General features: G+C 42.1%; 1 protein-coding gene across 22 annotated transcripts in view; it reads right to left on the reverse strand.

Annotated features, from left to right (window-relative positions):
- Positions 1–15,870, reverse strand: part of USP34 (ubiquitin specific peptidase 34) — a 280,867-nt gene that overhangs the window by 214,306 nt on the left and 50,691 nt on the right. For all 22 annotated transcript variants that reach the window (XR_010599944.1, XM_042857217.2, XM_065589647.1 and 19 more), the window contains one exon: positions 356–417. Coding sequence is in view for 21 of the 22 variants with exons in the window: in XM_042857217.2 (XP_042713151.2) it covers positions 356–417 (62 nt within the window). In the remaining variant the exon portion in view is untranslated. The remainder of the gene's footprint in view (positions 1–355; positions 418–15,870) is intronic.

Consider the following 15,870-nt stretch of genomic DNA (forward strand, 5'->3'; position numbering starts at 1 on the left):
GTGTGATTAATTAATTCATGTTTGCACAGCATTTCAAAGACAAATGGCTGCTATGCTGCTAAACATTAATAATTTTATTACTTCAATATTTGTATTTTTCCTGTACAACCTCACAAGCTGTCTTGAAAACTATCTTCTAAAAGAGCCAGGAGAAAACATGAAATATATAAAAAATGTTTTTAAAATTTCTATTTAAAAGGTAATTTGAATGGAGCCTCTGATGAGGATATTTCTAAGAAGCATCTCAGAATGTTCGTACTGCGCACACTCTAAAATGTAAAAAATTGTATATGAGAAGCCTTACAGTTATCTAGTGTGTTTAAACATAAGTACTCAAAATAATGTTCCTACTTACGTTTCTGTGTCTGAAACCAATGATTCATTATTACACACATCATTAAAGGTGTGAAGTTGATTCTAGAGTTAGAAAAAGGAAGAAGAAATTAAAATTTAACTTTAACAATATTTTGTGTGGTAATTTTTCTTATGTATAAAAATGTTAGCAGTGACAAGAAATAAATAGTAAAGCTAATGTTTTGGATAATTAGATTATTTAATCCCCAAAAATATATTAAACATAGGTATGTACAGAACTATTTGTCTCATTACCATAATTTTCATAAAATATTCTAATACTAAATGCTTTTTCAAAATTTGCTAATCCAGAATTAGAAATTTTTCTGATTAAATCAACAGAATAACCTAATAATTAGTATTCTCGGTAAGTAATAGGGATAAGGTAAGTTTATTTATTTAACCAGAAAATGGCTTTTGGAACACTTATTTTCACTAAGCCAATCTTTTGACATATGTAATCTTCACCCATTCTAAAACTCAAAGCCAGGCTTCTACCAGTAATTTTGCAAATCAGTTTTTATTGAAAATGAAATTAAAATTATACAGATGGGCATTTTAGGGGAAGCCACCAAGTTATCCTATCCTGCCTACTATAGCTTCTCAGAAGTGATTTATTAGTAGCTTTATAAGAGTCAAAAAAAAGAACCGAGTCAGGGAAATGAAACTGAAAAAATATAATGAAGGCTTGAGGAGGCTTTGAATCGATGGATCCATGGCGTCAGAGAATGAAAAAGGAAAAAAAGCTAACTTCAGTTAAGAAATATCATCTCTCTTTTATGTCCACCAGTCCAACTTTATATAAATGACATCTCCAAAAATAAAACAGATAGCACAATTTCCACAGCAAAAAACTTTGATTGTATAGTTAGAATTGAAATTTTGTTTACATTACCTAAGACTTTGTTAATAGACCATTAGAGTTCAAAATTTAAATGAGGAATTGGGTTTGTTTTTTTTAATTGTTATAACACTGACCATTACTATGGTCCATTTATAAGGCAGAGAGATCTTGCCTATTTACTACATGAGCTTGAATCTTTCTCCTCAGAGCTCCAATTCACCCTCCAAATATTGCCAAGAGAATCCCCTCATATCTCTGCCCACTACTTCATCCTCTTGATATGGTCAGTTAAAATGAATTCAACTGATAAAAGGCCAGAATGGGTGGGATTATGTGATTTAGCAAAAAAAAAAAAAAATAGTACAGGATGGTGTGGGAGGGACAAACTCATTTCAGGAAGTTATATGTAGAGTGAGGGAGGAGAGGGAGAGAGGGCAGAATTAAGGTTGGTGTTTAAACTTTAGCTCAAAATTTCATAACATTATCAAAATTCTAAATCCTAGCTATCTACTAGCTATGTGGTTTTTTGGTAGGCTAAATAAATGTACTACCCTGTGTATTAAATATTCTGAATGTGTGAATTTCCTTAGTGTTTATTAATAATTAATTCATGTAGGCCCCTTACAGAGGCATGATCCCAAAAGAGATGACATTGACATGTTTCTCCAGTATCTAATCTGACATAGATTGCACTCTCATAAATCAGATCATAAATGATCTGGAGAAAGGGGTAAACAGTGAGGTGGCAAAGTTTGCAGATGATACTAAACTGCTAAAGATAGTTAAGTCCAAAGCAGACTGTGAAGAACTTCAAAAAGATCTCACAAAACTAAGTGATTGGGCAACAAAATGGCAAATGAAATTTAATGTGGATAAATGTAAAGTAATGCACATTGGAAAAAATAACCCCAACTATACATACAATATGATGGGGGCTAATTTAGCTACAACAAGTCAGGAAAAAGATCTTGGAGTCATCGTGGATAGTTCTCTGAAAATGTCCACGCAGTGTGCAGAGGCGGTCAAAAAAGCAAACAGGATGTTAGGAATCATTAAAAAGGGGATAGAGAATAAGACTGAGAATATATTATTGCCCATATATAAATCGATGGTACGCCCTCATCTCGAATACTGTGTACAGATGTGGTCTCCTCATCTAAAAAAAGATATACTGGCACTAGAAAAGGTTCAGAAAAGGGCAACTAAAATGATTAAGGGTTTGGAACAGGTCCCATATGAGGAGAGATTAAAGAGGCTAGGACTCTTCAGCTTGGAAAAGAGGAGACTAAGGGGGGATATGATAGAGGTATATAAAATCATGAGTGATGTGGAGAAAGTGGATAAGGAAAAGTTATTTACTTATTCCCATAATACAAGAACTAGGGGTCATCAAATGAAATTAATAGGCAGCAGGTTTAAAACAAATAAAAGGAAGTTCTTCTTCACGCAGCGCACAGTCAACTTGTGGAACTCACTACCTGAGGAGGTTGTGAAGGCTAGGACTATAACAGAGTTTAAAAGAGAACTGGATAAATTCATGGTGGTTAAGTCCATTAATGGCTATTAGCCAGGACAGGTAAGGAATGGTGTCCCTAGCCTCTGTCTGTCAGAGGATGGAGATGGATGGCAGGAGAGAGATCACTTGATCATTGCCTGTTAGGTTCACTCCCTCTGGGGCACCTGGGCCACTGTAGGTAGACAGGATACTGGGCTAGATGGACCTTTGGTCTGACCCGGTACGGCCTTTCTTATGTTATGTTCTCTCCACAGTATATTGCTATCTGCAAAAATCTTTTTAGTCTTCTAGTTACCAAGTTCTAGTGATAATAATTCCTGCAGCACACAATGATTTATATCCAGATATCTGCATCACCCGTTTTCCAGACTTGTTAAGTTTTCAAACCAGTCATTAACACAGAGTCAATTTGCAATTAAACTTGTAATAACTTTTTTTTTTAAACAAAATGTGGTCAAATATTAATTTATACTCTAGTTTTCAAGGAGAATTAGGGACACAACAATTTTGAACTTATGAAAGTCAGACTTATATGAATTACAGTATGACTTCCCCAAAATGTAAGTTTCTGGCACAAAGGAATCTTGAGCAAACTGTATCAGATATTGAAAGATATTGTATCAGATCTATCACTCTTACCATAATTTCAACACAAATCTTACTAAAAATCCTAGATATTAACATAAAACCAAAGAAAGGGGCAAAAACTGGGGGGGCGGCAAATTCTTGCAAACTGTATATCAAAAGATGGTATATAGTTTATAAAGATCTATTAGCAATTTGTTTCCTTAATACAGTAGAGAAGGTAATTTCAAAAACATGAGCAAGCTTTATATCTTTGTACTTCTTAAAACTTCCAAACAGTAATTTTATTTTATTTTTTAGATAAAAAAAGATAAAAAAAGGTTTCAGAGGTTTAATAAGTTATCAAAATATAAACAAAATTCATTTTTACAAGTGAAGGTCCAACCATTTGCCTTAAACTAAAAATACTGTATAATTCTGCTTTGATAAAAACAGGAAGTATTTATATATATACACATACACACACACAGCATTCTTCTGTAATGATATCTCTTTTGCAATTCCCAGGATCAAACAAGTTATAAAATCTTAAAGGTTCAAACAATTTTATACTAACACCAATATTATATATATACGCATACCCACACATACATATACACATCCACACACACACCCAAAACATGTAAGCTCGGACATTTTTATTCTGAAATCCATTTTTGGTAAGGACACACAAAGGAAGATACATATGTGCATAATTAAAAGCAAAGAAAGAAGATAATGGCATACAAAGGTGTAAGTAAATTGCTTAGAGATTACATCTCAAGCAACTATGAAGACTTATTATTCTAGCTCATGAACTATGGAGGATGGGGGGATTGTTGGTGTTGGGGGGCGGGGCTCTAAGAGAACCTGACTGTATTGTTTTAAGTTGAAGTAAGACTTTTATTCTTCCATCCAATTTGAAATTTATCATTTCTGTATGAAATCAAATTTATCCTCAAACTAATAGTCATAACATCTGACAGAGGTATTTTAAGGCAAAACATAGACATAACAGTATACACTTACGACTGTGTATACAGTATATACCATTATAAGATTAATACAAAAGCCTGAGTCATCCTTTAACATATGATAAATTAAATTAGGGCTGTCGATTAATCACAGTTTTAATCACACTGTTAAACAATAGAATACCAACTGAAATGTATTAAATATTTTTGGATGTTTTTCTACATTTTCAAATATATTGATTTCAACTACAACACGGAATACAAAACGTACAGTACTCACTTTATATTATTATTACAAATATTTGCACTTTAAAAAAGATAAACAAAAGAAATAGTATTTTTCATCTCACCTCATACAAATACTGTAGTATGATCTCTTTATCGCAAAATGACAGGTTTCAGAGTAACAGCCGTGTTAGTCTGTATCCGCAAAAAGAAGAACAGGAGTACTTGTGGCACCTTAGAGACTAACAAATTTATTAGAGCATAAGCTTTCGTGGACTACAGCCCACTTCTTCGGATGCATATAGAATGGAACATATATTGAGGAGATATATATACACACATACAGAGAGCATAAACAGGTGGGAGTTGTCTTACCAACTCTGAGAGGCCAATTAATTAAGAGAAAAAAAACTTTTGAAGTTTTTTTTTTTTTTGAGCTAGAATTGATATGCAAACTAGACACAATCAACTCCGGTTTGAATAAGGACTGGGAATGGCTGAGCCATTACAAACATTGACTCTATCTCCCCTTGTAAGTACTCTCACACTTATTATCAAACTGTCTGTACTCGGCTAGCTTGATTATCACTTCAAAAGTTTTTTTTCTCTTAATTAATTGGCCTCTCAGAGTTGGTAAGACAACTCCCACCTGTTTATGCTCTCTGTATGTGTGTATATATATCTCCTCAATATATGTTCCATTCTATATGCATCCGAAGAAGTGGGCTGTAGTCCACGAAAGCTTATGCTCTAATAAATTTGTTAGTCTCTAAGGTGCCACAAGTACTCCTGTTCTTCTTTTATCGCAAAAGTGCAACTTACAAATGTAGATTTTATTTTTTTTGTTACATAACTACACTCAAAAACAAACCAATGTAAAACTTTAGAGCCTACAAGTCCACTCAGTCCAACTTCTTGTTCAGCCAATCACTAAGACAAACAAATTTGTTTACATTTACGGGAGATAATGCTTCCCGCTTTTATTTACAATGCCAACTGAAAGTGAGAACAGGTCTTGGCATGGCACTTTTGTAGCCAGCAATGCAAAGTATTTACATGCCAGATATGCTAAATATTCATATGCCCCTTCATGCTGCCGCCACCAGTCCAGAGGATATGCTTCCATGCTGATGATGCTTGTTAAAAAAATAATGTGTTAATTAAATCTGTGACTAAACTCCTTGGGGGAGAATTGGATGTCTCCTGCTCCGTTTTACATCCATTCTACCATATATTTCATGTTATAGCAGTCTCAAATAATGACCCAGCACATGATGTTTGTTTTAAGAACACTCACTGCAGATTTGACAAAACACAAAGAAGGTACCAAGGTGAAATTTCTAAAGATAGCTACAGCACTTGACCCAAAGTTTAAGAATCTGAAGTGCCTTCCAAAATCTGAGAGGGATGAGGTATGGAGCATGCTTTCAGAAGTCTTATAAGATCAACATGCTGGTGTGGAAACTACAGAACCCAAACCACCAAAAAAGAAAATCAACTTTTGCTGGTGGCATCTGACTCAGATGATGAAAATGAACATGAGTCGGTCCACACTGCTTTGGATCGTTATTGAGCACCATGATCAGCATGGACGCATGTCCTCTGGAATGGTGATTGAAGCATGTAAATATCTCGCAATGCCGGCTACAACAGTGCTATGTGAATGCCTGTTCTCACGTTCAGGTGACATTGTAAACAAGAAGTGGGCAGCATTATCTCCTGAAAATGTAAACAAACTTGCTGACCAAGAAGTAGGACTGCGCGGACTTGTAGGCTCTGAAGTTTTCCCTTGTTTTATTTTTGAATGCAGGTATTTTTTGTACATAATTCTACATTTGTAAGTTCAACTTTCATAATAAAGAGATTGCACTACAGTACTTGTTTGAGGTGAATTGAAAAATACTATTTCTTTTGTTTTTACAGCGCAAATATTTGTAATAAAAAATAAATATAAAGTGAGTACTTACTGTACATTTTGTATTCTGTGTTGTAACTGAAATCAATATATTTGAAAATGTAGAAAACACCCAAAAATATTTAAATAAATGGTATTCTATTATTGTAAAACAGTGCGATTAATCGTGATTAATTTTAATCACTTGACAGCCCTAAATTAAATCTTCTGAAAATTTTTCTTTGAAAAGAAACACTCTGAGAGTTCACAGAATGCTAATTAAACACAACCAGAAATCTGAAAATCAGACACTGAATATATTAAAATGCTGTCATTTTGATGTTTCATCCACAAGTTATGTTTCTGGGTAGCTTGCTTTTGAAGATCCAACTAGATGAATAAAATTATTTTACAAGCAACCATACATTCACTTAAATGAAAAACTGATCTGACAATGTGTCCAAAGTCCTGTAGTTTCAGTTACCATTTAAACAAGATTAGGATAATACTGATTCTATGCAATGTATGAACAAACAGAGTTTCCTTTGCTAGAATTAGTGCATCTCCTCTAATGTAAGTTTAACCACATTCCTTGCCTAAGGAAAACTAATAATTGTATGTGAACTATTCACTGGTAAGCTCAAACCCACTACTTTTAATATTATTTCAAATATTTCTATATATTAATTATATTACACAAAAACGTGGATGTATAATTAAATTAGACCTAGAATTAGATTTAAACTCAGTTGTCTAGTATTAGCTTTAAACTCAGTTGTGAACAGAATTCTAATGTGATTTAACCAAAAACAACGTCGACAGGACCAAACCCTAGTCAGAAAAAGATACACAGGTCCTAAGTAGAATGGGAGATTACAGACCTTTCTCAGGAGGGTTCTTTGAGATGTGTGGTCCCTATCTGTATTAAATGCATGCATACCATGAGCATTGAGCCGGAGAATTTGAAAGTACTGTGTGTTGGTCCGCGCATGCACCCTGGTTCACCACATGCCTCCATATGAGGGAATAAAAGGCAGGGCGGATAAATCACCTCTCCAGTTCCTTCTCTACTGCAAATCAGATAAGATCAAAGCAGAGTGGAAGGAGGGCAGGTAGTGGAATATAGATAGGGACCACACATCTTGAAGAATCTCCAGATACAGGTCAGTAACCTGCCCTTCTTCTTTGAGAGATGGCCCTGTTATATTCCACTGTGGGTGACTGATAAGCAGTACTTAAGTAAGAGGAGAGTGTAAGGGTGCAGCCAGTAGAGCTGCATGGAGGACTACCATCCCAAAGGAGGCATAAGCAGAGAAGTCCTGGCACCAGGCTAAAATATCTCACAAATGTGTGAACGGAACACCACATGGCCACTTTACAGATGTCCAGGAAGGGTACCTCCTGAAGTGATGCCACAGTTGTTGCTTGTGCTCAGGTGGAATGAGCTCTTATCCCATGAGTGCACAGGGGTGGGGAGTGGGGGAATCAAAAAGTGATACAGTAGAATGCAGCCAGAGATCTATTTGGAGATTCTCTCGGTGGAGATAGCATGCCCCCTGATTCTTTTGGGCTATAGGTTTTCTTCTTTGCAGGTAAAAGGCCAAGGCCCGCCGAACATCGAGGGAGTGGAGTTTTTGTTCCGCGTGCAGTTTTGGGAAGAACAAAGGTAAGTGAATGAATTGGTTAAGGTGGAATTCTGAAACTACTTTAGGAGTGAATTTGGGTTGTAGACACAAGGAAACCTTCTCCTCATGGACTATAGCATAAGGAAAATCTGCCATCATTGCTCCAAACTCATCAACCCTTCTAGCTGAGGTGATGGCTACAAGGAAATTGATCTTCATGGAAAGGAGAAACCTGGAGCAAGAAGCTAAAGGTTCAAGGCTGAAGTCCAACCAGAGAGGAGGCTTCTGAATAGGTGGAAAGGTTCTGATTAGGCCTTTCCAGAATCCAGTGGTCAGTGGATGTGCAGAGACCAAATAACCCAAGGTGGATGGTACGCACTGATTGTCATCAAGTGGATTTGCCAAGAGCGGAGGACAAGCCTGATGTCTTCTAAGAGAGCATATAGTCCAAGATGAGAGGAATATCTGCAGTTTCTGGGAGATGCCTCTTTGATGTGCCCCAGAAGAAAAGCACTTCTATTTACCTAGGAAACATCTTCTTGTAGAGTCCTTTCTACTATTAGAAAGGACATTTCACACATCTGTGTTGCATGAATGATCTAAGAACAATGCCCATGCAAATACCAAGCCCTGAGGTGGAATGGACACAGATCAGGGTGCTTGGAAAACATTGGGAGAATGATTGGTGGTTGGGATAACATGCATAGGAGATTAGGAAACCAAAACTGTCTGGAACAGCAGGGGGTGATCAGGATGACCCAGGCTCTGTGCGGCCGGATTTTGCGTAGAACTCGTGTAGGATGACCAGATAGCAAGTGTGAAAAATCCGGGACAGGAGGTGGGGAGTGATAGGTACCTATATAAGAAAAAGCCCCCAAAATCAGGACTGTCCCTATAAAATCAGGACATCTGGTCACCCCAAACTTGTGGCAGGAGCGGTAGTGGACAGAAGGCATAGTTGAACTGATCCAACCAAGGAAGAAGCAGAGTGTCACCTTAGGGTGGTACATTTCCTGTTTAAGAGGCGAATAGATCTCTGGTCGGGGTTCCCTATAGAGTGAAAATATTATACAATACCAACTCATGTAGCGTCCACTTGTGGTTGACTGAAATATCTGTCGAGGGAGTCTGCAAGCACATTTTGCTTCACTTGAAGATAGGCTGCCAATAGGGTGATTTGATTGGTTATAGAACAGTTGCAGAAGCTGACTGCTTCTGCACACAGGGAGATGGATCTCACTCTTCACTGCTTGTTGATGTAGAAGACAGTTGTAATGTTGTCTGACATTAAAAGGACATGGTGAGCATGAATGGAAGAAAGGACTCACATGCCTTCTGGACTGCTTGCCAACCGCAGGATACTGTTGTGCATCCTGGACTCTCAAGATGTCCAGGTTCCTTGTGCTGCATGGCTGTTCATGTGGCTCCCCAACCTATTAGGGATGCATCCATAATAATGGTCCTGTCTGGACAGGAAGGGGAAAAGGGGACACCCACACATACCTGATGAGGATTTGTCCATTGTTGCAAGGAAGACACTACCTTGGCCAGAACAGTTACCAGGAGAATGTCAGGGGAGCTTCAAGTATTCTCCTATTGGCTTTTGTATGTTACCATTCCTGATATCTGATTTGTGTCCATTTATTCTTTTACATCAAAACTGTCCAGTTTGGCCAATGTACATGGCAGAGGGGCATTGCTGGCACATGATACATCATACCAAATAGACTGAAGGTAAAAAAATCCATTGCAATCGACATACTACACTGACTATAGTGAGAGACTGTGCCACACACTCTCAAAGAAACTGAAGAACCACCTGATCAGCATTCTGTACAGCAGACAGGAGAAGATCAACAATGGGCTCTCAAAACTGGAGACTCTCATATAAAACCAACCTTCCACACAAACTTCCACGTGGCTGGACTTTACAAAAATAAGATAAGCCATTTACAATGCACACTTTACTTCTCTACAGAGGAAAAAGGACAGTAAACTATCTAAACTCTTACATGCCACGGGGGACTACAACAGTGGTACCCTTAACTCACCCAACAATATTGTTAATCTATCCAACCACACACTTAGCCTGGTGAAAAAGTCTGTCCTATCTCAGGGACTCTCTTTCTGCCCCACCACCCCCACGAATATGATACAGTTCTGCGGTCATCTGGAAGCCTATTTTCGCCGTCTCCGACTCAAGGAATATTTTCAACACACCACTGAACAGTGCACTGACCCAGAGGAGCCCTCCTACCAACACTACAAGAAGAAGAATTCTGCGTGGACTCCTCCTGATGGTCGAAATGACAGACTGGACTTCTACATAGAGTGCTTCCACAGACGTGCACAGGCTGAAATAGTGAACAAATAGCATCACCATAACCTCAGCCGTACAGAATGCAACACCATCCGCAGCCTCAGAAACAACTCTGACATTATAATCAAAGGGGCTGACAAAGGAGGTGCTGTGATCATAATGAACAAGTCGGATTATGAACAGGAGGCTGCCAGGCAACTCTCTAACACCACATTCTACAGGCCACTATCCTCCAATCACACTGAGGAGTACCAAAAGAAACTACACCATCTGCTCAAGAAACTCCCTGCTATAGCACAGGAACAAATCTACACAGACACACCCCTAGAGCCCTGATCAGGGGTATTCTATCTGCTACCCAAGATCCATAAACCTGGAAATCCTGGACACTCCATCATCTCAGGCATTGGCACTCTTACAGCAGGATTATCTGGCTATTTGGACTCTCTCCTCCGACCCTACGCTACCAGCACTCCTAGCTATCTTCGAGACACCACCGACTTCCTGAGGAAACTACAATGCATTGGTGATCTTCCTGAAAACACCATCCTGGCCACCACGGATGCAGAAGTTCTTTACTCCAATATTCCACACGAGGATGGACTACAAGCTGTCAGGAACAGTACAACTGATGAGGCCATGGCACACCTGGTGGCTGAACTTTGTGACTTTGTCCTCACCCACAACCATTTCTGATTTCAGGACAAAAGACAGTTACTCACCTTTGAAACTGTTCTTCAAGATGTGTTGCTCATATCCATTCCAATTAGGTGTGCGCGCACCGCATGCATGATCGTTGGAAGATTTTTACCCTAGCAACACTCGGTGGGTCGGCTGAGGTGCCCCCTGGAGTGGCGCCCTTACGGCACCGGATACATGCCCCCTGCTGACCCAGTGCCCCCTCATAGAATCATAGAATACCAGGGTTGGAAGGGACCTCAGGAGGTCATCTAGTCCAATCCCCTCAGTTCCTTCTTGCTGGCTACTCCGACAGAGGGGAAGGAGGGCTGGTTTAGAATGGATATGAGCAACACATCTCAAAGAACAATAGTTACAAAAGTGAGTAACCGTCTTTTCTTCTTCGAGTGCTTGCTCATATCGATTCCAATTAGGTGACTCCCAAGCCTTACCTAGGTGGTGGAGTCGGAGTTAGAAGTTGCGGAATGGAGGACCACTGAACTGAATGCATCACCACCCCTGGACTGCTGCACAATCGCATAGTGGGAAGTGAAGGTACGTACGGATGACCAAGTTGCTGCCCTACAGATCTCCTGTATGGGCACATGAGCCAGAAAGGCAGAGGACGAAGCTTGAGCCTGAGTAGAGTGGGCAGTTAGGCGTGTAGTTGGTACACCAGCCAAGTCATAGCACGCATGGATGCATGATGTAATCCAAGACGAGATTCGCTGCATGGAGACCAGGAGGCCCTTCAGCCGGTCTGCCACTGCTACGAACAGCTGGGACGTCCTCCTAAAAGGATCTGTTCGTTCGAAGTAAAAGGCGAGAGCCCTACGAACATCTAGGGAATGCAGCTGTTGTTCTCGTTGCAAAGCGTCTGGCTTCGGAAAGAAAACCCGGAAGGAAGATGTCTTAGTTGATATGGAAGGCAGACACCACCTTAGGGAGGAAGGTGGGGTGTGGTCGCAGCTGTACCTTGTCCTTATGGAACACCGTATACAGTGGGTCCGAAGTGAGAGCTCGAAGCTCCGACACACGTCTCGCCGAGGTGATAGCGACAAGGAAGGCTGTCTTCCAGGAAAAGTACAGAAGCGAGCAGGTGGCCATCGGCTCGAAGGGGGCACCCATGAGTCTAGATAGGACCAGATTGAGGTCCCACGTAGGAGCTGGATGTCAAATTTGTGGGTACAATGTTGCCTGGGCCCCCCCAGGGCAATCAAGATTAAGCGGGCCTTGTCTCATCTTAATTTGAGAAGGACCTTGTGAACTAATAGGAACGGAGGAAAGGCGTAGAACAGATGGTCTTTCCACTGCATCAGGAAGGCGTCCAAAAAGGAGCCCAGGGAGCGTCCCTGGAGAGAATAGAACACCTGGCACTTCCGGTTCTCGCGAGAGGTGAAAAGATCTACATGGGGAAACCCCCACTTCCGGAAAACAGAACAGATAATGTCCAGACGAATCGACCACTTGTGAGCCAGGAAGGATCTGCTGAGGCGATCTGCCATGGTGTTCTGGACTCCTGGGAGAAATGACGTCACCAGGTCGATCGAGTGGGCTATGCAGAATTCCCACAGGTGAATGGCTTCCTGACAGAGGGGGGATGACCGCGCTCCCCCGTGCTTCTTGATGTAAAACATGGCCGTTGTGTTGTCTGTGAAGATTGTGACACAATGGCCCTGAAGGTGTTCGCGGAATACCTGACACACCAGGCATACCGCTCTCAGTTCCCGTACGTTGATGTGCAGGGTTCTCTCTTGTGCGGACCAAAGGCCCTGTGTTCGAAGGTCCGCAAGGTGAGCGCCCCAGCCCAGAGATGATGTGTCCGTGGTCAGGACTAGAGAGGGCTGTGGGGCATGGAATGGCATCCCCCCACACACACAAAGCTAGGGTTTAGCCACCAACCCAGAGAGGATAAGACCTCCGTCGGCACCGTGAGTACTGTGTCCAACTTGTCTTGGCCTGGACGGTACACTGACGAGAGCCAGGCCTGAAGCGGATGGAGGCATAGTCTGGTATGTCTGGTCATGAAAGTGCACGACGCCATGTGGCCCAGTAGACCGAGGCACATGCGTGCTGTCGAGGTCGGGAAGCTTTGGAGGCCGTGAATAATGGTCGCCATGGACTGGAAGCGGGCCTGCGGTAGGCACGCCCTGGCGAGATTCAAGTCCAGGATCGCTCCAATGAAGTCTATTCTTTGGGTTGGCTGCAAAGTGGACTTTTCGATGTTGAGCGGCAGGCCCAGCTGGCTGAACAAACTCATGACGAACCGAACATGAGACTGCACCTGGAGCTCGGAGCGACCCCAAATGAGCCAGTCGTCGAGCTACGGAAACACTTGGATCCGATGCCGGTGGAGCGAGGCCGCTATGACGGCCATGCACTTTGTAAAGACCCTTGGCGCTGTGGACAGGCCGAAGGGGAGGACGGTAAATTGGAAATGCTGTTGGTTGACCACAAAGCGGAGGAAGTGCCTGTGCGGCGGGTAAATCACTATGTGGAAGTACGCGTCCTTCATGTCGAGGGTGGCGTACCAGTCTCAAGGATCCAGGGAAGGGATAATAGTCCCCAGGGAAACCATGCAGAACTTCAACTTTACCATGAATTTGTTGAGTCCGTGCAGGTCCAGGATGGGTCGTAATCCCCCCTTTGCCTTGGAGATTAGGAAGTAACGGGAGTAAAATCCCCTGTCCCTCAAATCCCTTGGGACCTCTTCCACCACTCCGATAGATAGGAGCGCCTGTACCTCCTGTAAGAGGAGTTTCTCGTGAGAGGGGTCCCTGAAGAGGGATGGGGAGGGACGGTGGGAAGTGGGGGGCAAAATAAACTGAAGATGGTATCCAGTTTCCACCGTGCGTAGGACCCAGCGGTCTCACGTTATGCAGGACCACGCAGGGAGGAAATAGGAGAGACTGTTGAAGAAAGGCGGGAAAGGATCCTGCAAGGAGACTGGTGCTCCGCCCTCGGGCGCATCTTCAAAAGTTTTGCTTGGGGCCCACCGATGGTTTTGGGGGGCCCTGATTCTGGCCTGATTGAGGACCAGATTGTCTCCTCCTACCACCGCGGCCACGCCTCCTGGCAAAGTCCTGTCGCGGTCGAGGGTTAGAGTAGGTGCACTGCGGTTGGGCCTGGAAGGGCCTACGTTGCGTCACCAGGGTATGCATGCCCAATGAGCGTATGATGACCCGGTTATCCTACAGACTCTGAAGTCTAGGGTCAGTTTTGTCCGAGAATAACCCCTGGCCATCAAAAGGCAGGTATTGAATTGTCTGCTGCAGCTCCAGTGGAAGACCAGACACCTGCAGCCATGAGATGCGGCGCATAGCCACGCCCGAGGCTAGGGTCCTAGCCGCCGAGTCCGCCGCATCTATCGATGCCTGCGGGGATGTCCTCGCTATTGTCTTGCCCTCCTCTAGCAAGGCCCCACAGTATGCCAACATTTTTATAGCTGACTTAGAACAACACTTCCTCAGCTCTCATCCCCTAGCGCCCCTCCTCTACTTGCGTTACATTGATGACATCTTCATCATATGGACCCATGGGAACGAGGCCCTTGAAGAATTCCACCTGGATTTCAACAATTTCCACCCCACCATCAACCTCAGCTTGGACCAATCCAAACAAGAGATCCACTTCCTGGACACTACAGTGCAAATAAGTGATGGTCACATAAACACCACCCTATACCCAAAACCTACTGACCACTATACTTACCTACATACCTCCAGCTTCCATCCAGGACACATCACATGATCTATTGTCTACAGCCAAGCCCTAAGATACAACCAAATTTGCTTCAATCCGTCAGACAGAGACAAACACCTACAAGATCTTTATCAAGCATTCTTAAAACTACAATATCCACCAGGGGAAGTGAGGAAACAGATTGAGAGAGCAAGACGGGTACCCAGAAGTCACCTACTACACAAATAACAGAACACCACTGGCCATCACGTACAATCCCCAGCTAAAACCTCTCCCGCACATCATCAACGATCTACAACCTATCCTGGAAAACAATCCCTCACTCTCACAGACCTTGGGAGGCAGGCAAGTCCTCACTTACAGACAGCCCCCCAACCTGAAGCAAATACTCACCAGCAACTACACACCACACCACAGAAACACTAAGCCAGGAACCAATCCCTGTAACAAACCCAGTTGCCTATTCTATTCCCATATCTACTCTAGGGATACCATCACAGGACCCAACCACATCAGCCACACCATCAAGGGCTCATTCACCTGCACATCTACTAATGTGATATATGCCATCATGTGCCTACAATGCCCCTCTGTCATGTACATTGGCCAAACCGGACAGTCTCTACGTAAAAGAATAAATGGACACAAATCGGACATCAGGAATGGTAACATACAAAAGCCAGTAGGAGAACACTTCAGTCTCCCTGGATATTCTATAACAGATTTAAAAGTAGCCATACTTTAACAAAAAAACTTCAAAAACAGACTTCAAAGAGAAATTACAGAGCTACAACTCATTTGCTAATTTAACACCATTAATTTGGGCTTGAATAGGGACTGGGAGTGGCTGGCTCACTACAAAAGCAATTTTCCCTCTCTTGGTATTGACCTCCTCATCAATTATTCAGAGTGGACCACATCCACCCTGTGTCAGTATATTTATGCCTGCATCTGTAATTTTCACTCCATGCATCTGAAGAAGTGGGTTTGTTACCCACAAAAGCTTATGGCCAAATAAATCTGTTAGTCTTTAAGGTGCCACCGGACTCCTCGATGTCTTGACCAGTACTCGAGGACTGTTTGTGACTGAACTACGATATTGTTCATGGTCTGGAACCTGTCCGTGGGCAGGTACACTCTTGCAGTGATAGAATTCAAGGTTGCCTCAGTGAAA

The sequence above is a fragment of the Chrysemys picta genome, chromosome 3, assembly GCF_011386835.1.
Source record: "Chrysemys picta bellii isolate R12L10 chromosome 3, ASM1138683v2, whole genome shotgun sequence".
NCBI lineage: Eukaryota > Metazoa > Chordata > Testudines > Emydidae > Chrysemys > Chrysemys picta.